This window comes from Vicia villosa, unplaced genomic scaffold (genome assembly GCF_029867415.1).
Source record: "Vicia villosa cultivar HV-30 ecotype Madison, WI unplaced genomic scaffold, Vvil1.0 ctg.003279F_1_1, whole genome shotgun sequence".
NCBI classification, from domain to species: Eukaryota; Viridiplantae; Streptophyta; class Magnoliopsida; order Fabales; family Fabaceae; genus Vicia; species Vicia villosa.
The window spans coordinates 110,713-135,111 of record NW_026706163.1 but is presented as its reverse complement, the minus strand read 5'-3'; the positions used below and the strand labels follow the sequence as shown (position 1 = coordinate 135,111).

General features: G+C 33.3%; 1 protein-coding gene and 4 non-coding genes across 6 annotated transcripts; all 5 read left to right on the top strand.

Moving 5' to 3' along the window:
* The first annotated feature begins 10,781 nt into the window (after positions 1–10,781).
* LOC131640715 (small nucleolar RNA Z112) lies at positions 10,782–10,946 on the top strand. Its single transcript, XR_009295319.1, has one exon. It is a non-coding gene; the product is annotated as a small nucleolar RNA Z112 (small nucleolar RNA).
* Positions 10,947–10,989: 43 nt separating this feature from the next.
* On the top strand, positions 10,990–11,147 carry LOC131640714 (small nucleolar RNA snoR2/U65). Its single transcript, XR_009295318.1, has one exon. It is a non-coding gene; the product is annotated as a small nucleolar RNA snoR2/U65 (small nucleolar RNA).
* Positions 11,148–11,179: 32 nt separating this feature from the next.
* Positions 11,180–11,270, top strand: LOC131640716 (small nucleolar RNA snoR77Y). The gene has a single exon (XR_009295320.1). It is a non-coding gene; the product is annotated as a small nucleolar RNA snoR77Y (small nucleolar RNA).
* A 147-nt stretch (positions 11,271–11,417) lies between these two features.
* On the top strand, positions 11,418–11,501 carry LOC131640717 (small nucleolar RNA snoR77Y). Its single transcript, XR_009295321.1, has one exon. It is a non-coding gene; the product is annotated as a small nucleolar RNA snoR77Y (small nucleolar RNA).
* A 5,941-nt stretch (positions 11,502–17,442) lies between these two features.
* Positions 17,443–24,334, top strand: LOC131640713 (FKBP12-interacting protein of 37 kDa-like). Of its 2 annotated transcripts, XM_058911102.1 has the most exons (14): positions 17,443–17,702; positions 17,779–17,818; positions 17,911–17,978; positions 18,751–18,818; positions 18,931–18,967; positions 19,350–19,437; positions 19,572–19,636; positions 19,728–19,805; positions 20,586–20,633; positions 21,907–21,960; positions 22,615–22,776; positions 22,991–23,060; positions 23,499–23,554; positions 24,032–24,334. In XM_058911102.1, the coding sequence occupies exons 1-14, from the start codon at positions 17,676–17,678 to the stop codon at positions 24,206–24,208; spliced, it is 1,038 nt and encodes a 345-aa protein (XP_058767085.1). In that variant the 5' UTR covers positions 17,443–17,675; the 3' UTR covers positions 24,209–24,334. The 2 variants fall into 2 exon arrangements, with proteins under 2 accessions (XP_058767085.1, XP_058767086.1); XM_058911103.1 differs by lacking the exons at positions 17,443–17,702; positions 17,779–17,818 and adding an exon at positions 17,824–17,842.
* The last annotated feature ends 65 nt before the right edge of the window (positions 24,335–24,399 follow it).

Below are 24,399 nucleotides of genomic sequence, written 5' to 3'. Positions count from 1 at the left end.
TATATATAGACAACTACTACATGTGGTCACCTTCTGACAAGAATCAACCTCAGTCTTGTCTTATTTCTAAAACTAAAGAAATCAAGTTGTGGCACATAAAACTCGGGCACTTAAATCTATGAAGTAAGAGGAAGATTGTTTCTATGAAGGTTGTTGTTGGCTTACCTGATCTCAAGATCATAGAAGGAAACATTCGTGGTGATTGTCAGGTAAGAAATCATAAAAAGATGTCACATAAGAAGGTTCAATATCTTACCATTACATATGTTCTTGAGCTACTTTATATGGATCTCATGGGACCCATGCAAGTCAAGAATCTTGGAGGAAAGAAATGTGTCTTTGTATGTGTTTATGACTATTCTAGATACACTTGGGTTGATTTAGTTTGTGAAAAGTCTGACACCTTTGCTACTTTTTAGGGTTTGCGCCATCATTTACATCGTGAAAAAGGAGTTGAAATTTGCAAGACTATCCGTATTTAAAGTGACAATGATATCGAATTTGAGAACTCAAACTTCTCTACCTTTTGTAATACTAGAGGAATTGCGCATGATTTTTTTGCTCTCATCACACCTCAACAAAATGGTGTTGTTGAGAGAAAGAAATGTACCTTGTAAGAAATAGGTAGAGTTGTGATTCATTCCAAAAATCTTACGTACTACTCTTAGGCTAAAGCAATGAAATTGCTTGTCATGTTCATAACCGAGTAACTATTCAACCAGGCACCAAGGCTACTCATTATGAGCTATGAAGGGGGATGATGCCAAATGTTAAATATTTCCATGTGTTTATCAGTATTTACTATATTATTTCAAATATTAACCAAAGACAAAAACTTAATCCTAAAAGTGATGACAACATCTTTTTGAGGCATTCAGTTTATAGTATGGCATATCGTGTGTTTAACAAACGTACAAAATCTATTATGAAATCCATAAATGTCTATGTTAATGATGTTCAAACTGAAGTGATCTCACATGAAGACGAACATTCTGCTTGTCCTGGTCAAAATGTTGTGCAAGATGTTCCAAACAATGAAGCTAACAACCTACAGCCTGCTAAAGAAGATAAAGATTCAGAAAATTACAAAGATAGTGATCCTTAAAATAAAGGAATTTCATCAAGGATTAAGAAGAATCATCTTATTGAAAATAATATTGGAGGTATAAATGAAGGAATCACTATGCATGGAAAAGAACTAGTTAATTATAGAGAGATAATAACTAATGTGTGATTTATTTCAAAAATTGAATAAAAAAAATGTAAAATAAGCCTTTAATGATGAATATTGGGTCAATGCTATATAGGAAGAACTTGTTCAGTTTGAAAAAAATGAAGTATGGGATCTTCTTCCTAGATCTAACTGTGCAAATATCATTGGCACTAAATGGATATATAAAAACAATCCTGATTAGAATGAGAATGTTACTAGAAATAAGGCTCATCTTGGAGCACAAGGCTATACACAAATCGAATGGGTTGTCTTTGCTGAAACATTTGCTCTGATTTCCCATCTTGAAGCCCTCATATTGTTACAAAGATTTTCATGTCTTCTGAAGTTCAAGCTTTACCATATGGATGTAAAGTGTACCTTCCATGATGGATACTTAAATGAAGAAGCCTCTGTGGAACCTTGTTTTACAAATGATATGCTTTCAATAAGGACGTCAACTTTTAATGATGACAACCAATGTCTTATGATAAGTCAAGCATGAACGGTTAAGCAGATAAAAATGCAAATCTTATCATTATGGTTTGATGAACTTGATTATCGGATAATGGCAATCAAATGGAATGTAACCTAAAGCCTCATCTCAAGTTACTCAAGAAAGTGTACATATAAGAGAAAGCATTTGACTAAGTTTTAAAGTATTGTGATACCTCCTAATTTATAGTGAGTGAACAAAGTGTAAAACATAAGACTTTATCGTAAAAGCGCATGGCTAAAGCACACATACACACACACTAAAATGTTTTCAAAATACTTTTACTAAAGAAAAATACCTTAAAATCATCTTGAAGTTGTGTCAGATGATTTGGGAGATGTCAAAATAGTTATAGGCAAAATTTTGACTTATCTAATTGGTTAGAGCATTTGTCCAATCGGTTACATCAGCTCAAAATTGAACCCCAAGCGATTAGGATAGCGCCATAATGATGCGCAACGGCTATATATATTTTCCTTCCTTTTATAAACTTACAAATGATTATATTACAAACTTCTACTCGTTTGGGAAAACTTGCCAACCAATAAGATTGCTTTAAAATGCATATATTGGAAATTCCTTTTTGGGCTAACCTCTAGCCTATAAATAGAGGCCCATTTTCTCATTTAATTTCATCTAGAAACGTTTTTTGACACACTCCCTCTCTCTCTCTCTAAAGTATTATTTCACGTTCTCTCACTAAAATTTTAGCTTAAGTGCTTCTGTGAGAAATTTTCTTTTGCGAGTAAGGATATATTTGTAATTTTGGAAAATGTAGAATTTGAAATTCACCAAGGGAATCTTTTTGTATACACCTTGGTTAAATATTATCAATTTAGGGATTTATTTGAAGCTAAACCCGTTAAAAGCTTTGGTTTGGTATTGTGTGATTCATTTCCAATTTAGGTTCGCGATTAACCCATTATAAAATCTCACAGGTACAAGCTCAACCCGATATTAAAAGTTTGGTAGGTTATTGGTCAATTTGGTATTAAAATTAAGACAGGTTGAAGCTCGGCCCGGTATTAAAAGCTTCATATGTTCAAGATCAGCCCGATGTTAAAATCTCACATGTTATTAGTTATCCCGTGTAAAACAAAAGTTTAGAGCTCAAAATATAAGAACCTTGAAGACTAACAACTCAAAGTTACTTGTTTATGGAAAGAAGACTAACCACTTCAATCCACCATTGGAAAGGAAGATTGGTCACGTCACTCCTAAGCTTATTTGGAAGAAAAGATGCAAACGCTCAAATCCATAGTCTTGTATTATTTGGTTGGAGGTCAACCATCATTTCCTTGTATAAGGGGGTACATGAGTCTTTACTACAAATAACTCGTAATTATTATTGGAAATTCTCAAGATCAATTCTTAGGGAGAGGAGTAGATCCTTTTGTTTTGATCAAACCTCTATAATTCTTAGTGTTCCTCTAACTCCTTTAATTTCTGCAATTTATTTTCTGTTTTTTATTTTCCGCTGCTAAGTTTTCAAAAATGTTTCTAAAATGTTTCTAAAATCATATTTTATTTCTCTAAGTTTTTCAAAATCACTTTTCATGAACCATATAATTCACCACCCTCTTGCGTGTAAAGTCACAAGTCCACCAAGTGGCATCAGTGCCTAACTCATATTTAAGGACTAATCGTCTCAAGAGGAAGATGACTTCCGATGAGATATCTTTTCTAAACACACCACCACTTTTTGATGATAGTAGATTTAATATTTGGCAAGCTAGATTTAAAATCTTTCTTCAAAGTTTAAATCATAAATTGTGGGAAGCAATAGTGAAAGAATGAAGCAGTGGATAAACCTTATTCCTTTTGAATTGAAGAAGAAAGAGATAAAGATAGAGATAGAGATAAATCTTTAAAAAAATAACTTTGTGATATTGTCTCTAAATGATAGTAAATTGCATGATGTTCATCATTGTAAAACCACCAAAAAATGAGGGATACTCTTGAAATGATATATGAAACTTCTCTAAGTGTCGAACAAGAGAAAATAGACACACGAGGTGAATCAGTTAAAAATAACAATCATGAATATTTTTCTAAATTTAGGATGGTTATTTAGATTGATACTATATTTGTATGGTTATTTAGAGTGATACTATAAAGTATGACACCCTCACATCATTCTTTCTGGCTCAACCGAACCTACAGATGTAGATGGACTTTCGCATGTTAGAGCAATTTTAGATGACATGGCATATGGTGTGATTGACCGACAACGGATGAATGTGATAACACTTCTTTTTAATAACCTCACGGGTTTGATAAACCTAGCTGGCGAAGTTTGTGTTATAGCATCGCAAATAACATGCATTGCATGTGGGAGACCAATTTAGACATTTTATTACTATTTTCTTGGTTCATTGGCATTATTTGGAATCTCTATAATACTATTTTATGTTGCTGTGAATTATTATATGTATGGTGTTAATTATTTTATGTTGTCGTGACTTTAACTTACCACAACATTAAATAGCATAATATGAACTTTGCATTAGGCATGGCAGCGGGGCGGGTCGGGGATGGTTTTTACCTCCCCCAAACCGAATCCCCAATCAACCCTCGTTCCCTGCCCAAACCCAAACAAGGATGGAAAATTAAACTCAAACCCATCCCAAACGGATTTGAGTTGGGTTCGAATATCTCCGTCCCGCCACCATCCATTTAGTAAAATCAATTATTTTAATAAAAATATTTACTTTTTCAAAAATCAAATTACATTATAAATAATAAAATAAACAATCTCAAAAAATTTCATATATACATTTCAAATATTTTAAATAATAAATACAAATCAAATTATCAAAACATTAGCCACATATTTAATAATATAAATTATGAAACGTAAACAATAATGTACATAATAAAATAAACGGGCGGGTTCAGGGTGGGTACTAGTGTCCTTATTACTCGACTCGTCCCCATATTTTATAATCAGGGAAAATTCAAACCTGAATTCAAACCCAGTCAAAGCGGGTTTCCCCCGTCAACTTCTAGGCGGATTCGGGTGGATACCTGCGAGTATGGGTTTTATTACCATGCCTACTTAGCATTGCATGAACTTGACATTAAATAAACTTAACATAACAAGAACATAACTTGGACCTAACTCATATCTAAAATAACATTTCATTACCAACCGATGGCTCAGGACGTTTTGCCATCTTTAAAATATTGTTAGTAGATCTCGCAAGTGTCTTATCCACTTCAAACCTCTCTTGATTCAGTAATGGTAAAATATACTCAACATAAGTCTTACATTTCCATCCACCTTCAACTCAAACTTACTGAACTTAATCTTTTTTTCATTATCGACTGTGGGTGAGCGATACTCATTGTCATACCCCAAAATTTGCCCATCTCATTTCTCATATTCAAATTCAAATCAAGGTACAAAGTTCAAAGACACCCTCTCCTAAACAAGGCTCAAAGAATTAGGGTTTTGTTGTTCTGAAGGAAAATCAATGAACCAAAGGCTCCAAGGCATCCCATATGGTCTATGATACCCCACACTACCTCCATGACAAATTTCAGGTCTCAATTCAAAAGATTGATCACTCAATTGCTCAGAAAGTCAACAGTCGACTGGGTTGACCTAAAAGTCAACTGTGGTCAAAGTACAGTCAAAACTCCTGATTTTTTTTTACATCCTCATATTGAAGTATCATTCACCATTTGATCAAGAATTGATCATGGTTCATCAAGGAAAGATTAGAAATCAACAATTCCAAAAGTTTCTAAATTAGGGTTTTCATAGGAGGAAGTCAACTGAACTTTGACCAGCCATAACTCCTACATGGAACATCAGAAACTTTCCATCCAAAGCTCATTTTGAAGGAAATTGGATTCTCTACAATTTTGTCTCTTACATGCCAAGTCTAAAATTGCTTCATTTGAGAGATATGGATCAAAACATTATAGGTCCTTTTCAAAAGTCAACCAAAAGTCTTTTTTTTTTAAAAGAACACACAAGGAGCATGGAAAATTATTCTGATATGAGACCAAAAACACTGGTTAGAGGACTCTTCAAGGTTTCTAAAAAGTCCTAGAACTCCTCCATACCTCAAAAATTGAGGGAGATAGGCCTTGTTAAAGTTGGACAAATTTAAGAAGGAAAATGTGAAGAAAAAGGGTTCAAATTGATTTTTTTTGCAAAGGAGCCCAACTTTTATGGCCCAATCTTGATCCATAAGTCATCCAAGACCCTAAAATTAGTTACCACGAATTTTTAAGATTTATTTGATTTTATATGGATTTTTTATTCATTTAAAATGAATATAATTCAAAATAATTCAAGTAAATATCAAAGATATGTTTTGATTCAATTTCAATCATCAAGAATGTCCCAATATTCAATCAAAATTCGTGCAGGGACTAATTGAAAGAGATTGGATCTAGGGGTGTTTATGGGTTGGGTAAACCCAATAAACCCAATCAAACCCACCCAAACCGATTCAAAAAAGTGGGTTGGGTCGGGTTATTGGGTGAATACGGTTTTCAAAAATGAAAACCCATTCAATATAATTGGGTTATAGGTAAACCTACACCCAACCCACAAAACCCATGGGTTATTGAGTGACTATATATTTTCTCTTTTTTTATAATTTGACAAGTGATGACTTTGATGTTTTTAATTTTGCTTGCTTCAATTTCAACTTTTTGAACATCTTTTATTTAGTAAGTAATGATTTTAACTTATTTAGGATACCACATTTTGATTATTTTGATGCTAATTCTAATAAATTGCAAGTATTTTATGTAATTTTAGGTTTTACTGTAATGTAACTTTGGTTCTTACAAATATATGTTTATAATAAATTTCATTATACATTTTGACATTTGATGTTTAAAAAAATAGCAGTAATATGTTAAACTATATATTAAGAAAAAATGTAACATATCATTAATAATTATATAAGAAAGAATAATATTGGGTAACCCATTACCCAACCCAATCCAACCCACAAATTTGTGGTTTTACCCAAACCAACCCAATGATATTGTGGGTGGTTATTTTTCCTCACCCAAATCAGTGTACCATATACGGGTTGGGTTATGGTTTTGGCTAAATTCAACCCAAACCGACCCATGAACACCCCTAATTGGATCAATTTGGCCATAATTAGAAGCTTTCATGAACCAAATTTCAATCATATTTTTTTCAAAATTCAATCAAAGATATGGCAAGATTCCTTCTACAATTTTTGACCTAAACTCTTCTAATATATAAACACAACCAGTAGAGAGCCCTAGGTTACGAATTCCTTGCCTCCAAGAACCATAACAAACTTTCAAAAAACTCAAGAAAACTTGAATTCGATTTTGAGGTTAGAGAACAATTCAGAGAGATTCAAAGGTTCCAATACGTCCCTGGGTGTTCATTGAAGGCGTGTGGATCATTGCACGACATCAATACTCCCAGAAAACTCTCCATTTAGCCCCGATGTTAGGGTTTCCTTTTAGGGCTTTTCATTACAGGTACTTTTAGGCCTAATTAAGGCCATAGGCGAATTCACGAGGTCCAGACGAACTCGTTCATGACCTCGCGAAAAGTTTATATGGTGTTTTGGCCGTATTCGTAAGAACAGGGCTACGGCAACGGTTAAGCACCGTCACTAAAAGTCGTTGCAGACTTTAGACGACGGAAGAGGGAAGAAGATGATGACGCGTCGCCTCTCCATTGGTGCAAATACGCGCGCGTTCTTCTTTTTAAAATCCAGAGATCACGTGCGTTGTGGCGTACGCGCTATCATGTGCCTCCGTCACCAGAACCACCAGATCTCATGCTCCTTCCATCCAACGCATCTGAAAGCGCCAGTCCACCATGGACCTCCCTGGGTGCATCGCACAGGATCAAACAGCTAAGTTTTTTAATTTTTTTTTATATTTTATTACACAACCCATATTTTCTTATTTTATTATATATATATATATATATATGCTTTAATAAATAGTTTTTTTTAATAAATTTGTTTTATTTATTAAATCTTTTTTTTGTTATAAATATAAAATTTATATTTCCTTTTTTAATTATTTACTTATTTAATTATTTGTTTTAAATTGTTTCTTTAATTCATATAATTCCATAAAATCATAAATAATTTCCTTTAATTAATGAAAGATTATGAGAATGTCACATATTTAATCAAATTTAATTTTGCCATCGATTTAATTAATTAGGTTGAAAAACCAATAATTAATTAAATCTAATTTTATTTAATTTACGCCCGATTTAAGATTTGCGAGAATTAGCCATACACTGAAAAAATATTTCTTTGTGCATTTTTCAGGGTAATTATCAGACACCTCCCGACTATGCGCCTTGCCTATTACGAAGCTAAGTCTCGATTTATTATTTGTTTAAATATTTGTTTGCCTTATAAAAATATTATTAGGGTTAACCTCGAAATTCAATGGACTCTTTTTGCACTCACTTCCTTTTCTGTCCGTCTTTGCCAATTTTTCAGGGTTAACCTCGAGGCTACCCCGACTACTAACCATATCCGATCAAAAGCTAAGTCCCGATTTAATCCTTATTTAAATATTTGTTATTTTTTCCTCTTTCATTTAAAATTAGGGTTGCCTTCAAATATAATGAACTCCGCCTACACTCACCCCTTGGTTTTCTATTTTTCTTTTTCCCAATTTTCAGGGTTGACCAACCGTCAAAGCTTGATAGTCGGTAACCCTAAAACCTAACCTCATTTATTTTTCTGTCTTAATTATTATTTATGTTAGACCTATTGCACTGCTGGTCCTCTTCTCCCCTTCCCCATGATTTATTATGTATCTGGTTTGAGGTTGTATTGTATGGCCTTAAAGGCACTTAAACTGTGATATTATATATTATTGTGTGGTTAGTAATCCTAGGGAGTGACAACCATGAATTGAATTAGAATCATTAATTTTACAAGATAATTTATTATTTTGAATCTGATCACGTGATAGTTGCACCCACACACCTTTCATGGTACCCCTCTTGTTGCCTGTTGCCTTGTGTTTTTCAGTGCAGAATAGCCAAGTCCCTCGAATACGAGGATACCTCAGCAATGTTGCCCTCAGTTCATTCAGATCATAAGTCCCAATGATGCTGCCTTCGATTCGCTAGTATGATCTCGTCCCTTGAAGTTGCCTACGAAATGCTGAGGTGTCCTCTGGTTGCCTAAACGAAAGGTTATTCTGATCCTTCCCTTAGACTACCTGCCTCTCTATGGCATGGGACAGTATTATGGCGAACGATAACTCGACGATCCTTCAACCTCCAAATCAAAGGACTTCCTTACTCTCCTATGGTATGGATAGCCCTGAAAGGCTAAAAGAACATTTTTCATCTAACTAGGTAATTTTCCCTTAATTGCATGCTCTGGTTTAAAATCTTTTTCTACCCTTTTCGCAAAAATCTTCAAAAAGCTACGCTTATTTACAAGGTAAAGTCTTATTTCTTTTCTACACTTTTTCTTTCAAAAGAGCAAAGCAATTAAGAGCCCATGGATAACCATGGATGCAAAGGGTGCCTTACACCTTCCCTTTGCATAAATTACCCCCGAACTCAGTTTTTATTTAAAAGGTTTTTACTGTTCTTTGCCTTTCTGATATTTGGATAAAATAAAAGTCGGTGGCGACTCTTGCTTAACCGCGACATTTCGATAAAAAGTCAGTTCATCGTATTACACTCATTCTTAGCCACTCTTCGGTCGTTGGTGTAGTGTAAGAGATCATATCATTTGGATTTTAGATCTACTAGATAAGTATCCTATGTGATCCTAAATTCAATAGGAGGTCTTATATCGTCGAAGTAAACAAATGTAATTTACCCATAGGGGTGGGAATAGGCCAGGCCGACCTACAGGGGCCTATAGCCTAGCCTACTTAAGGCCAGGCCAGGCCAGGCCTATTTGATAAAAAGGCTAGGCTTGGGATTTTTTAAAAGCCTATTTAATAAAATAGGCCAGGCCTAGGCTATTAAAAAAGCCTATAAAGCCTTGTAGGCCGGCCTATATTTTCATATATATTAAAATTAGTCTAAATAGGTTGGCCTATATATGCATATATATTAGAAAAAGTGTTAAATAGATTGGTCTATATATGCATATATATTATAAAAAAAATGCTAAATAGGTCGGTCTAAATGTTCATATATATGCGACCTATAAGGCTTCTTAAGTAATATGAATTAATTGAAAACATTAATAAGAAAGAGGCTTTTAAATAGGCTTTCAGGCCAGGCCAAGCTTTTAAAAAGGCCAGGCCAGGCTGAAAAAATGAGCCTATAGTAGGCCATAGGCCAGGCTCATGCCTTGTAAGTTTATTATAGGCCAGGCCCAGGCCTTATAAAGCCTAGCCTAGCCTAGCCTATTCCCACCCCTATTTACCCATAATGATTCATTTTGGAGTGATTTTATTAACAACATATGAAAGATATTTATATCATTTTTAAATAATTATAGATCATATAAAAGTTTCAGTGTAATACGGACCCTACAAAAATATCGGTGCAAACTCGATCACTCATGGTGATAACTTTAACAATAAATTTAAGCGAACCAGATTTTTGGGGTAAAAAATTGAGTGTACCTTTAAAATTTTCGGTAGATGAAATATTTGCACCGAATTTTTGATTGGCAAGAAATATCCGCTATAAATAACTTTTTGAGAGTATTTTTTTCTGAAAATTGAAATTTAAAGGTGTAAATGGTGGAAGATGCCATGTTTAATTGGGGGTGCCATCTTGAATTTTCCCACACTTGGTCCATGTTCACATTGTTGGCCCAAACCAAAGCGAAGGCCCAAAAAAAATTGGAGAAAGAGTCAAAGAAACACAAGCTGCGGCGCCTTTCAACCAAAAAAATCCCTAACCCTAATAATCCACAATAGTTACCCTGCCTATAAATCCCATCTCTGAAAACCTTAATTCCTCATTCGCTGCAGCTGCAAACAACAAACAAAGCCAATTGTTTTCTTCTTTTTGAGTTAAATTTCTTAGTAGTTCTGTCTTGTAATTTTGTTTTGTTTTATCAATTAGGATCTTAGTTTTACTCTTTGATATCTAACGATTGAAGTGTATACCCAATGAGGAGGATCTCCCAATAATTGATAGGAAGTGCCGTATGACACACTAAACAGCAGCTCCGTCTCAAAGAATCCTCTCATCCCCCGATATTTGTTATCGGCCGAGTTTATTCTCTGGCGGTGCTGTGTGTGAGATTTGAAACGGGTCTCCTGAGGGTTCATCTCTTACATCAATTTTTAGATATTTAATTTTCGTGAATTAGGTCCGATGCCACGTCGCTGGTAGCTATATGATAGCTCTGACCTTCGATGCTATGATTGGACCAAAATCAAGAGTGAATTTCATTTATTTCGCATTCTGATAGGAATCTGCAAATCTTATTTGTTGATTCTGCAGAGCCGATTTGTGCGATTACATTCTTTTTACGTTGTGATTTTGATTTTTGTTTGAGAAGCTGATGATGATAAAAATAGAACTGGAATTACCATCTGAATAGTTTATTCTTTGATGTAAATATCTTGGCTGTGGTACTGAGGCTTCGGTTATCTGTTTTTTTCTTCAATGTTAGAGGCTTCTGCATTTGCTTTTCTTCCTTTCAATTTTAAGATATAACTGTATCGTATTTGGTTAATTCCATTCAAAGTATATTTTTTGTCTCTTTAAAAATTTTTTGGTTGATTCAAGTAATTAGGCCTATGATGATTCAAATTTGGAATTACCGTCTGAATAGTTTTATTCTTTGATGAAAACTTTGGCTGTTTCTGAGGCAGGAGTAGTTTAAGTTGTTGTGTGTACGCAGGAGTAGTTTAATGTAAATTAGTTTTACATCATTGTTTAATAGAATACAATTATGTTTAATTTAATGTTTAAAAATGTTTAATAACCAAAATTAAGAGTTTGAAAAAGATATAAGTTACAAATTACAATTTTGTCTTACTATATAATGTTGGAGAAAATGAAAATGAACAAATTTTAAATATTTGATGACCGCCAAAGAGATGATGATGAGAGGGTGGAAGAGGGGATTGAGTGATTAAAGGTACTCTATGTTTGATTAAAACATAATTATAAACATACTTGCTAGTCACGAGAGCTTCCTTGCTAGTTATAGACTAGTTATAGACGGATTTTCTTCAACAATGCGGTATTGAGCAATTTAATCCCTGAGCTATTTTTAGCCTCTATATATAAACCCAAAAATGAGAATAATTTCCTTGTCAGATTCAAATGTGGTTGTGGGAGACAAAGAGTATACAATAATTAGGAGAAAATTTTACTTTATATTCATACAATTATATAAATAGTACATATTTTAATATAAATAGTACATATTTTAAAATAATTTATTTTTTCTTCATATTTAAAAAAAATATATATAAATTGGAACACTTTTTTAAAGTTTTTTTGGTAATTTTTAAGCTATTTAAAGTGAGGTTTGAAATTATTTTAAGTGTAATGGTGATTTTTTTTATAAAAAAATTCTAGATTTTATGCAATGACAAATAAAAAAATTCTAAACTTTAGAATTTTAGGACCAAAGTAGAGTCTTTATAGTTAGACTCTACTTTGATCTCTTCCATAGTTACTTCCATTCTGATCAAAGTGGAGTCTTCATAGTTAGAATCTTGTCTTCAGAATTGAACGCAACAGCCAACAGCTTATCTTAACGACAGATCTTGACTTTTGAGCTAAAAGCAAAAACTTATTTGAGCTTTGAAATCTCGACTTTTAATATGGAAGAGTAGTTTATCTTAAAGACACATGAGAGTCCCTTTTGAACAGACCTTCAACATTCTTCATAACTGTTGATGTTACTTCAGAAATTGATGAATAGTTCTTCTGAGGTGTGTCGGTGTTGATTCTGATGATTTTTTAGATAACAATTCATAATCAATCAAAATAATTTATCTGCACACTCAAGAAACTGTTTGAGTTTAAAATTGTTACATATAAAATATATGTATTGTTATCATTTAAACTAAATATTGAGTGCATAACCAAATCCTGTTCTAATAATTCCCTCTATTTTATAATGACAAAATCATGTATTTGATGATCAATTTTACGAGGTATTATCATAAAAAAATATCAAAGTTAGATAGAGAAAACTCCCCTTGAGATGTACAAGCTTCCCGTGAGTCAGATAACGGATATCAGAGCCTTTTTGAACTTATCAGAGTTTGATTTTAGTAGAAATGTTCTCTTCAGAACTTAAAATATCAGACCACGTTGTTTCTCAAAACTTGATTTATCATAACTTCAGTTCATCAGATCTTGTAATGTGATAACACGTAATTTCACTTCTTATTCGACTTGATTTGTGCATGTTTTATTTTCATTTTGTCTTTCATTTCTTCGTTTATGCTGGTATTTGTGTAAGTTTCAGGTATTTTGTGATTTATTAGCCTTGTGTGAAGAAAGGAAGAAAAACGAGTGAATAACAAAGGAAATAGAACTGATTACGCTCATGATGACCACCATGGCGCTCACTGTGATGGTAGCCACGAGTGGTCTACCTTTCATATGTCAGAAGACCAAGTTTTGTCCACTTTGTGACCATGGCGTTCGGCATGGAGGTGTGTCGGTCGCCACAAGCTAAAAGGCGCTTCATGAGAATTGGATCTGGAATGGTTCTCCCACTCTTTTCTCTCCAAAAAAATAGCACACGAATCTAACAGTTGCTTAGATTTTTTAGGGTTTTAGTTTCTTCATAAATAGAACTTTATTTCTCACTTTTTAGGCATCCAAGCTTAGTACTATAAGCCACATATTTTCATACTTGTAAAGCTTTAATCTTTTGCATCGAAGTTGATCGTGTACCATAGCTTGAAGCATTTTATTTTCCAGTATTTTATTTCGACGCATTTATTTTGAAGCAAATTTATTCTCCCCACATTTACATTCCCGAAGTTATTTCCATTGTACAAGATTCAAGCCTCTATGGAGCATGTTTTTCTTTAATTCAGTTTTATTTATATTTAGTCTATTTACCTTACTCGCACGTTTATTTTATCGCACTTCTTATTTATCGTTATGTTCTATTTCGTCTTCCAAACAAAACCTTCTTCCTTTACTGTTATTATGCCTAACTAAGTTTATAAATTGTTGGAATGTGAGGACCGTCAATTCTACGGTATTCTAAATGGTTGTTAATTAGGGAATGCTATTGGGATTGTTTTTTGTTTTAATTATAAATTTTCTAAACCATAATTTTGTTGGTTGCTACGAAAGTAGAAACCTTTTATAAGTCGGGTAAGATCGAAAGTCGTCCGGTACAAAAGATCTAAGTTAATTGGTAATTAATTAATAAAGACCGTGAAAGAAATTTGTTAATTAATTAGGAAGATAATTATTTTGATAAAGTATTATTAAACCTATTTTCGGACGCGTTTGTAAGTTAAGGTATGGCTTGCCGATGCGATCGTCGGAAACTCTTTAAGGTATTATTTTCGAACCAAAAGCACTTTTCAACCAAGTTAAGAGTTTAATTACTTAAAAAGAATTTATTACTTTAATGCGATACGAATCATCCGCCGTGACAATGGATGGTATAATTTAGAAGGTAAAATCCGGTTTTGAATATGCGGAAGCGACAATTTCCGTTAAATTAGTTCTTTGTAAGGTAGAAAATTTTGTCCCATAAATATTTAATTGATAAACAAACTAGAGTACCAACGAATCGATGCGATCCGCATTTCCATATTGCTTTTTTGATATTAATTCTACTTGTTTATTTACTTTATTATTCGCACATCCAATCTTTATTTTACTAGCCTTAAATAAACACCGTAACGATAGAATCTGATAGATTGACGAATAAGTCATTGTGTGTTCGATACACTTTGTATTACTTTGATTACTCCGTATACTTGCGGATACACGCAATCAAGCTTTTGGCGCTGTTGCCGGGGATCAATTACGTCAGTTTTTGTAACCCTGTTGTTACACCGTCTAGACTAAGGCACACTTTATAATGAATTACCCAAATTATCCCCACAATTGCCACTATAGGTATTTCAAGGGACCTCAATATCCATATAAATCAAAACTCGAAATATTAGTAGAGAACTTTGTCAGTACGCAAACCCTTTCAAGACTATAATCTGTAATGAGGAGGTTTGTGGCAGCACAAACCATCCAAAATAAGGAATTTCTAAATCAAATTCTTCATGTCAATGAAAACCTTTGGAAATTAAATAATATAGTCGAGTCTCTAGTAACTAGCAACCAGGAACTAGAGACAAGAATATCATTGCTTGCACAAACACCTTTTGGACCTCTTTCAAAGAGGAATGAAAATGATACGACCACAGGTAGAGAAAAACCAATAGAAAACCCGAAGGGAGGAAATGGGGTGATCAAAGAAAGATGTAATCAAATAAAAATTAAAAATCTATTTCCTAATTCCTTAGGAACCAAGATAGTTTCACAGTAAAAAAGGTATGAGGCCCCACATATAAGGGAAAATTTTGCAAGGCATAAAGTTAGAAAATCTAAGAATTCAATGCCTAATATAAAGCTAAGACTTCCCACACTTACCTAAGGTATGAACCACTTCACACTAAAAAGAAATAAAAAGGTGAAGGATATGAGAGATGACTCGATAAATGGCTTTTTAAGTGACATTTATAACTTAGTATCATAGTCGAGCTAACGACGTAGAACAAAGCGCTGCATGGGAGGCAACCCATGGTTTTTCTTTTTCTTATATTTTTTCTTCTATTGGGATGGAATATTTATATTAACCAGACTAACTTGTGTGATTTCTTGCATTTCAGGTCTCATCATTCTACATAGTTTATTCTAACCATTTTCAGGATGCAAAACTTCGATGAGATGGAAATCCAGTTCAGAGATGAAAATCAGAGGAATTGTTACCTAGTCCTATCTGAAAGGCCTATGTTGGTATAATAGGCTAAGTGAATATTTGCTTAAAAAAGGCTATGAGAATATTTGCTTAAAAAAGGCTATTTGCCCTTGTATTTTTATAAGAAAAAAAAATATCTGATTTTGTAATAATTGCTGTTTATGTTGATGATTTAAATACCATTGAAATTACTAAAGAAATTAAGGAAACAAGAGATTACTTAAAAAGGGAATTTGAAATGAAATATTTGGGAAAAATCAGGTTTTTCCTTGGTTTACAAATTGAGTATAGCAAAAATGGCATATTGATACATTAACCAAATTATGTAGAAAGGGTATGGAAAAAGTTTAACACGGACAAAGCAAACCCTTTGAGTGCTCCAATGATGGGTAGAGCACTTAACGTAAAAAATGATCCATTTAGACCCAAGGAAGGTAATGAAGAAGATCTTAGCTCTAAAGTACCATACCTAAGTGCCATTGGGGCACTCATGTGTCTTACTAACAATACAGGATCTGATATAGCTTTTGCAGTGAACTTACTAGCAAGATTCAACTCATGTTATTGAAGTCAATGAAGGTGATGAAATCATAACAAAATTATGATAGAGAGATAATAGAAAAATAACAAAAAAGATAGAGAAGATCACAAAGAATGGTGTTTATTGATTCATTCCTGGGTGAGAGTACAATAGTGACCAAGGAGGTATATATACTCAAACAAACATGTGTACAAAAACAAACTGCAACCATTAGATCAAAGTGATCTTAGCCCTATATATCTCAATAGCCTCCCTCGAGTTGAGCATGATAGATGTCAATCAGGCCAAACTTGTAAATAAAAGTGTTGAATTTTGGAGTTGTTAATGACTTAGTAAAAAAATCAACAAGTTATTCTTCTGAAGGAATAGGGAGAAGCCTGAGCACACCCTGTTGAATATTTTATCTCACTAAGTGACAATCAATGTCCAAGTGTTTGTCCTTTCATGAAACACAGGGTTAGAAGCAATGTGAATTGTGTATTGACTATCACAATAAAAGATTGGCTACTTTGTAGAGGTGACCTGTAGATCTCTAAACAGATATAAAAGCCACTGTAATTCGCAGGTTGCAGTAGAAAGTGCCTTGTATTCTGCCTCTTATGATGACTTGGAGATTGTTTGTTGTTTCTTGGCATGCCATGATATTTGTCAAATCCACATAATGACAAATCACAGACTATATATATATATATATATATATATATATATATATATATATATATATATATATATATATATATATATATATATATATATATATATATATATATATATATATATATATAAGGAGAGATTTTCTTACTCCAAGAGTAAGTTATAAAGACTTACTCTACATTTTGGTGATCACAAAACCAAACATCTTATAACAACTTCTTCAAATCATGCTGAAGCAATTTCCCTCCATGAAGCAAACAAAAAGTGTAGATGGTCACAATCGATAACTCGACATAACTAAATAACGTCTGATTTACCAAGTGATAATAATTCAAGAAAGAAAAAAATCAAAAAAATATTATATTACTCACCAAGTTACTTTGAAAGACATAAGTGATATCATTCTACTTTCTTCTATCTTTTATCTTAGTTTAATATTTTATAACTAGATTACTAACCTATATCATCCTATTAATTCACAAATATAAAAAATAAATAAATTCAAAAGTCGATTTTTCTCAATAAAGTTAATAATATTATTACTTAAAATAATTTTTTTTGATGAGCAATTACTTAAAATAATTATTGTAGTATGCCTTAAAAAAAAATCTAAAAAAACACATTTGAATATTATGCATTTTATTTTGATTTTCTCACTTTCTATCGGTGTTCAGTGTTCACTTCACAAGTCTTTCAACTGAGAACAAAGAACGTAACAGTCTTCATCCTTATTTGCGGCGTGTCTTCGGAGGGTCACGTGCAATCAAGGTTTAACGGTCACGTGCTTGTTTAAGGGCTACTTCTCCACCCAATTCCCCCTCCTTCGCCGGTAACCTAACCGTACTTCTTTCCGATCTCCGCCGTATCTAGGTTTTCTCGAACTTCATGGCTTCCCCTGCTCGTTTTGACGATGTAAGTGCTGTTAATATCTATCACCATTGCCTTATACGATTCTGTTTGATCTTAATTTCAATTATGTATAATGCAGGATTTCGATTTCGGAGGTGAAATTGGCGGAAGACAATCAGGTTTTTGATTTTGTTACTGAAATGGTGTGTTGTTAAATTTGTTGGTTTATTTGTTAATTCTGTTTGATTGATTTGTTGTTTGGGAAATGCAGGTAATAAGAGACCATCGCCGGATTTCGATGATGAGGATTATGACAATGATCCTTTTGCACCGAAGAAGGTAATTTCTCATTCGAATCTGTTATGGTATTCTATCTTTTATTGATTGTGTTGGTTTAATAGTTTACGAATAAGTACTTGGAAATGGGAAAATGAAGCAACTTGAAGGATGTTACTGTGTTCTTGCAGTAATGCAATTTGATCATTTTTGTATGACGGGTGTGGCGGTTGAGCTTTAATGTCTTACATGCTCTGTCTTTCTTGTGCATAAAGTTCAAGTACATTACTGATTATTTATACTGGTTTGATTGGGGCAGTTTGTTTGTTGATGTATTGGTGATCAATGGAAGTTGGTATATGTGTGAAGTGAGTTGCTTTGTTTATATTAAAATAAACAAAACATTAAGGGAACATTGCGTAGTCAAAACATTAAAATAAAAAAATTATTAAGGGAGCACAGCTACTCGAGCTTATGAGAGCTCGCATAGGTCCTATTGTAGGTTATATTTCCGCTGAGCTGTCCTTGTAACTAAACTAAATGAACTGTCCTTGTAACTAAACTAACTGGCAGCTGTTAGTCGGTTAGTTTTTTTTAGCAGTTTAGTAACATAAAATGCAATCTATACTGTAATTGTTTAGCAATTCAATTTTCAGCTCAATATACAAAATTCAATTTACCTTAGATTCTTCATACTTAGAATTTGGGTTGGGCCTAACTCAACCTCAAAAAACTGGCTTGTAAGGTAAGGAAAACCCTCACTTATAAATATTTTTCCAGGCCATATCTCATCCGCTGTGGACACTTTTAACATTTACCACCATTTGTGATGTAGGCCAAAACTAAAACTGAAGAAACTGCTTCTGGTGTAACAACAGGAATGATCTTGTCACTTCGTGAAAGGTATGTCTCACCGTAGCTACTGTGAAACATATTGTACTGTGCGTAGATTGAAGTGCAATATTTGGGCCAGTTTTATCTTTAACCTTTTTATTTTCTTCTTCTTATTTTGCAGCCTCCAGACCTGTAAGGAGCAGCTTGCAACATGCCAAGTACGTTTTCCTCTGAAGAATTCACATTGTATAGTTTTCTCCTTTAAGTTGGCCTTGGCCTGTATCTTTTGTACATAAAAGAATTTAAATTTTTGTTGCTGAAGTAAGTATTCTTTTGTTAAAAATAATATGATCTAACACTTGGACACTCACGAGTAGTTTACAATGGAAAGGCTTTAATCTTAATTAATGTATAATTTTTGGATGGTAATGATTTTTAATAGAATGTTCTCGCATCCTTCCTTCATTCCTGTTGCTGTTCCTAATCAGTGTGAATTGAGGGTTGCTTTGTTTTGTTGCACACATGATAGTCGTCATATATATGGTTTAGTTTGACGTTTTTCTTTCTTAGAAGATTTGATTTAAATAACTGTATTTCCAGAATGAGCTTGAGGCTGCAAAGTCTGAGATTCAGAGTTGGCACTCATCAATTCAAAATGAGCCTGTTGTGCGTGCCGGGGCTACTCCAGGTTTGTTTGTATTGTGTCTTTTGCAAGTAGTATATACTAAATATCTGTTTCAATTGTTCAAGATTTAGCTCTTTCTTCAATTTCTGTATTTTAAATTTACACCTGATCAATTGTTTAATCTTTTCTCTTGCTAGAGCCAAAAATGTTGATTGATTATCTTCAGGCCCTGAAATCATCTGAAGAGTCTTTGAGAGAGCAGGTTTTGAATCAAACTTCCATTTTTTCATCAAAATAATACATTATCTATGGACTGGGTTTCATAGACTTATAAATTTTCTCCTGGTTGTCAGCTTGAAAAAGCGAAGAAAAAAGAATCGGCATTCATCAAAACATTTGCAAAAAGGGAACAGGAGATAGCAGAGTTGAAGGTAATATTCTGAGCACAATTTTTTATTTCTGGTTTGGTCTAGCAATTAGCTTGACTGTGTGTATGTTTTTCTTTTTGGCATCCAGATCAACAACCTAAGTATGTTCCCTATGTTTGCCTTTAAGAAAGTATAGTTCGGATAGAGTAGGAATAATTGTGAAGTGAGGTCTTTCTTGGTCTTGCACTCTCTCATTTACATCTAACAACAGAGAACATCAAACTATTTCGTTGAGGTTTTACGATAGTGAACTTAATAATTCTCTACGAAGTGTCTTTTATTTAATTGATGGCTAGCTTTTAATGGCACCAATATATCATAAGATCATAATCATCCTCGAATCCTTTCAGTATGGGTTTGGCTGCTAAAGCTCTAGATGACTAGATTTTGATATATTTCTTTTAGGTTTTTATATCGGATCTAACTCATCATTAAAAACTAGCTTGTAAGGTGAGAGAGGTGCCACTATTTTTATCAACTTTTTTTAAGCCTTGTCTCTTTTCACTGATGGACTTGGGTTTTTCATAATACACCTCCTCACAGCCAGCGCTATTAAGCATGGTGCATGGATAATTTGGTGGGTGACCGATTATTAGAACTAACTCATTTTTACAAAATCAGCTTGTAATTATGAGTGTCACTCTTTATAAACTTTTTTCAGACCAAATCTGTTTTCAATGTGGGGACTTGGGTTTTTCTCAATAATTTCCTATCTATTATTATTGCTGTTATTTTTATTCTTATTATTTTTTCATTTTGGTTATGGCTGTCTGAAACTTTCAGTCTGCTGTTCGGGACCTGAAAGTGCAACTCAAGCCGCCATCAATGCAGGTATGCTTATAAAACATGTTTAAGTGTACCTATTAAAATAAATTTGCCCAGCAATGAATTTTTTTACTCACCGATGCTTTTTCTTTATGTATTCATTTTTAAACCCAGTTGATTTTTTAGATTCTTTTTAGTAATGTTGAACTGCTTGTGAGTTGTGATTAAGTTCCTTCATTTCTTTTTGTTTTTTAGTCTGCATCTTGCTTTGCAGAAATGTGTTTGTATTTTATTAAATGCTGAATTAACATGTACGCCATGGATAATGAACCACATCAGTTGTTTTCTTCTATACTTGCAATTTATTTGTAACCTGTTTGGTTGTTTTAAAATTTCTGTTTGTTTTAGAAAAATAATTGTGTTTTTAATTTGTTAATTAAAAAATAGAATTTTTTTAGAAAAATAGTTGTATTTTTGTTTTTCCATCAGTGACTACATTCTCAATACATTCATTGGCTAAATGTATTATTCTACAATCATTTACAATAACAACCAAGACTTATCCCACTAACTGGGGTTGGCTACTGGATCAAATTCCACCATAATGTTCTATTCAAGACTATGTTTCTATCCAATTCGTTATTCTCGAGATCTTTCTTAGTAGTTTATCGTATACTTTTTCTAGGTCTTCCTCTACCTCTAGTTGTTTGACTCCTCTCCATCTAATCTACTCTCCTTACAACAAAATTTATAGGTCTTCTCTCTACATGTCCAAAAAATCTAAGCATATTTTCTACAATCATTTACAATAAATTGAAAATTTTGAAAGATTGAAATTTGAAATACTAAGTTATCATCTAGTTTTGTCAGACAATGTACTGTTTTTGACTTGTTAAATAAATCAAAAGCACCCTTGTAATTATATCTATAACCTCAACATCACTGGAAGTGGCACATGTTGCATGTACTGAACACAGAACGGGGTCTTGTTTTGCCGTCCCTCAATGCCTCAAAATTGTCTTAGTCTTAGCACACCATTAATGGTCTAGCATTCTTGTCTTAGCACCACTTGGTGGTAAAGTGCTTAGTTTGTTCCCTTTAACTAAACTTACAAAAATTCAATAGCTGTGACAAAGGAGGAATAACATTGAATTTGTTGTTGAAGTGGTTCTTATGTGCTTACACTATCATTGTCTATTCTGCCGTACAGCTGTGGCATCTTTGTTGGCTGACTGACTGTATCAAGTTGGCTATATCTTGCCTTCTATTTTTGTTTTTCTTTTAAAATAATTTTGCTCAGGACTGAAGACCTTGATGTTCTTCGTGATGTATTTTTCAGGCAAGAAGGTTGTTACTAGATCCGGCTGTTCATGAAGAGTTCACACGTTTAAAGGTTTGCAATCTAACTTAACACTCACATTTATGGAATCAAGTTCGATTTATCTCTTTCTCCTTTTCACGGACATAGAAAGGGAGGTGGGGAAAATTGGATGTCATCCTCGAGTTGCACTAGGAAAAAGGTTGGTTCAAGTTGTTACTCGATTTGTCGCTTAAAAATAAAGTGAAGAAAATCTCGTTCACATTATGAACAATGCTGTTCCGTAGCAATAGTGTTTCATCCCATGGCCACTGGGGGAATTTATTATGAATTTTTTTTCCTTGGAAGTCACCTAAGATGGAACAAGACCAGCCTAACACCATAGAAGAGCATATCCAAGCCTTGTACTTTGGATATGCTATGTAAACATGGTTTGGAAAGTGACGAGGGATGGTGGTTTTGAAGGTTTAATTAGGGATTTCTGATGGCATATTAGAATAGGGAAATACCTTTAAATTGCAGAAATATATCCAGAGTCAGCACCACACAATTTCTGAAGCTCTATTGCACATATCTTCTATGTATTGTCTTGATTAATTCTTCTTGTGGCTCAAGATAGTTGATTCCATGTTTCTTTAGTTTCATTTATACATCTCCGTCCTCATTCATCATTTCCTACACATACATTCTCCATTTTAGTAGTTCTTACAAGAGTTCTTGTTTTATTAGAACTTAGTAGAGGAAAAGGAAAGAAAAGTAAAGGAGTTGCAAGATAACATTGCTGCAATAACTTTTACTTCCCAAAGCAAGATGGGGAAGATGCTGATGGCTAAATGTAGAACCCTGCAAGAAGAAAATGAGGAAATTGGAAATCAAGCTTCTGAGGGAAAGGTGCTATCATCTTATTTGCTTTTTATGCCTTTAATTGTCACGGTTTTCCCTTTCCATCCAATTGCTGTACTGGTAACAGGATGTAATTTTACACTTGCATGTGTTCACATACCAATAAAATTAGAAGCTTAATGTGTCTCCTATGCATTTTTTGGTATTCATTGCCTGCTAAATTGATATTGTGTTGCTCTTGTCCATTTCTTTTGATGTGCAGATACATGAATTAACGATGAAACTTGCATTGCAGAAGTCCCAGAATGCACAACTCAGAATTCAATTTGAAGGTTTTTTTGCTGAATGAAATTCATTTTATTATGTTCTGGCTTTTTCAATCCATTTACACTTTCCAGCAACTCAGTAACTGCTGTCATCTTTCATGTCGGATTAATAGGTGCATTTGTATTTTAGTTGTGTTTATTTTCATATCAAACATTATGCAGAATAATAATGGTATTGTGTGTGATTTTGAAGCTATTCATAATAATATGCTGGACATATCACTATATATGTTTATCTCATGATGTTCTGAACATGTTAAATTAGATTTTTGTTAGAAGTAGTTACGTCGTGTTCTCTTGCCTAGAAAATTGGAGATTATTGGGGCTGAAATAATGTGATATTTGAGACTTTGATAATTTGTATATTGATCTAGTTAATGTCCATTTGTGGCCAGCCACACACTTGTAATTTTTGTAAACGTTAATCCTTGATATTGACTACAGGATTGCAGAAGCATATGGAAGGACTGACAAATGATGTGGAGAGATCGAATGAAACGGTTTTTACTTTTCCCCGTTTCTTAATTATATATTATATGCAATTCTCGATGGATTTGGTTATGGATGAATTTGAGAAAATGAAACAGTTAATTGAACTCCCTTAAAACCTTATATAACAAAATTAACACTTAATTTTCTTAAATGGGAAAAAAAGATAATTGCACCCTTCGAACTATTTTCCGTTGGTATCTGTTTCACGAGAATATCGTGTTTGGGATCTTGGATGTTTAAGAAAGAAGTATTTTTAGAATGGTATCATTATATAGCTACAGATTGATAGGATTTGCTTATATTTTGGCTTTCAAAATTATACATTTTTTTGTTGACCATATAAAAATAAATCTCAAAGTGCATGTTTCGAGAGTCTGATTTGTAACAGTGGTTTACCATGCATGAACATGTTCTCACACCAAAACTATTTTGAAATTAACAAGTAACAATATTTTGAGAGCTTTACTTATGGATTTTTCACGCAGGTTCTTATGTTTCAAGAGAAGCTAGAAGAGAAAGATCAGGAGATCCAAAGACTGAAAAATGAACTCCAACAACAAAATAACTTAACAGAGGATGGAAGATCTGAGGAAACTTTAAATAAGAGTGAGGGCGATAAGATGATGAACGAGGAGGCTGCAAATGAATTAACTTCTGTTTAATTTTTTTACATAGGAAACTTTTTTTATGAGTTGCTACCGGTGGTGGTTGTATATTATATTGATTAATCTTGATCTAAATCTTTTTGAAAAGGATTATATTGATCTTGATTTATTCGATTTGATAAACCTCTCTTTTCAAAGCAAACATAATGCAGTTGTGAAATTAATTTCATATCCTGCTCTGCTCCAAT

Coding starts and splice junctions, on each gene's coding strand:
- LOC131640713 (XM_058911102.1), top strand. CDS start 17,676: ATGGCTTCCCCTGCTCGTTTTGACGAT. Junction 22,777..22,990: donor ATCAAGCTTCTGAGGGAAAG/GTGCTATCATCT, acceptor TTTGATGTGCAG/ATACATGAATTAACGATGAA. Junction 23,555..24,031: donor TGGAGAGATCGAATGAAACG/GTTTTTACTTTT, acceptor TTTTTCACGCAG/GTTCTTATGTTTCAAGAGAA.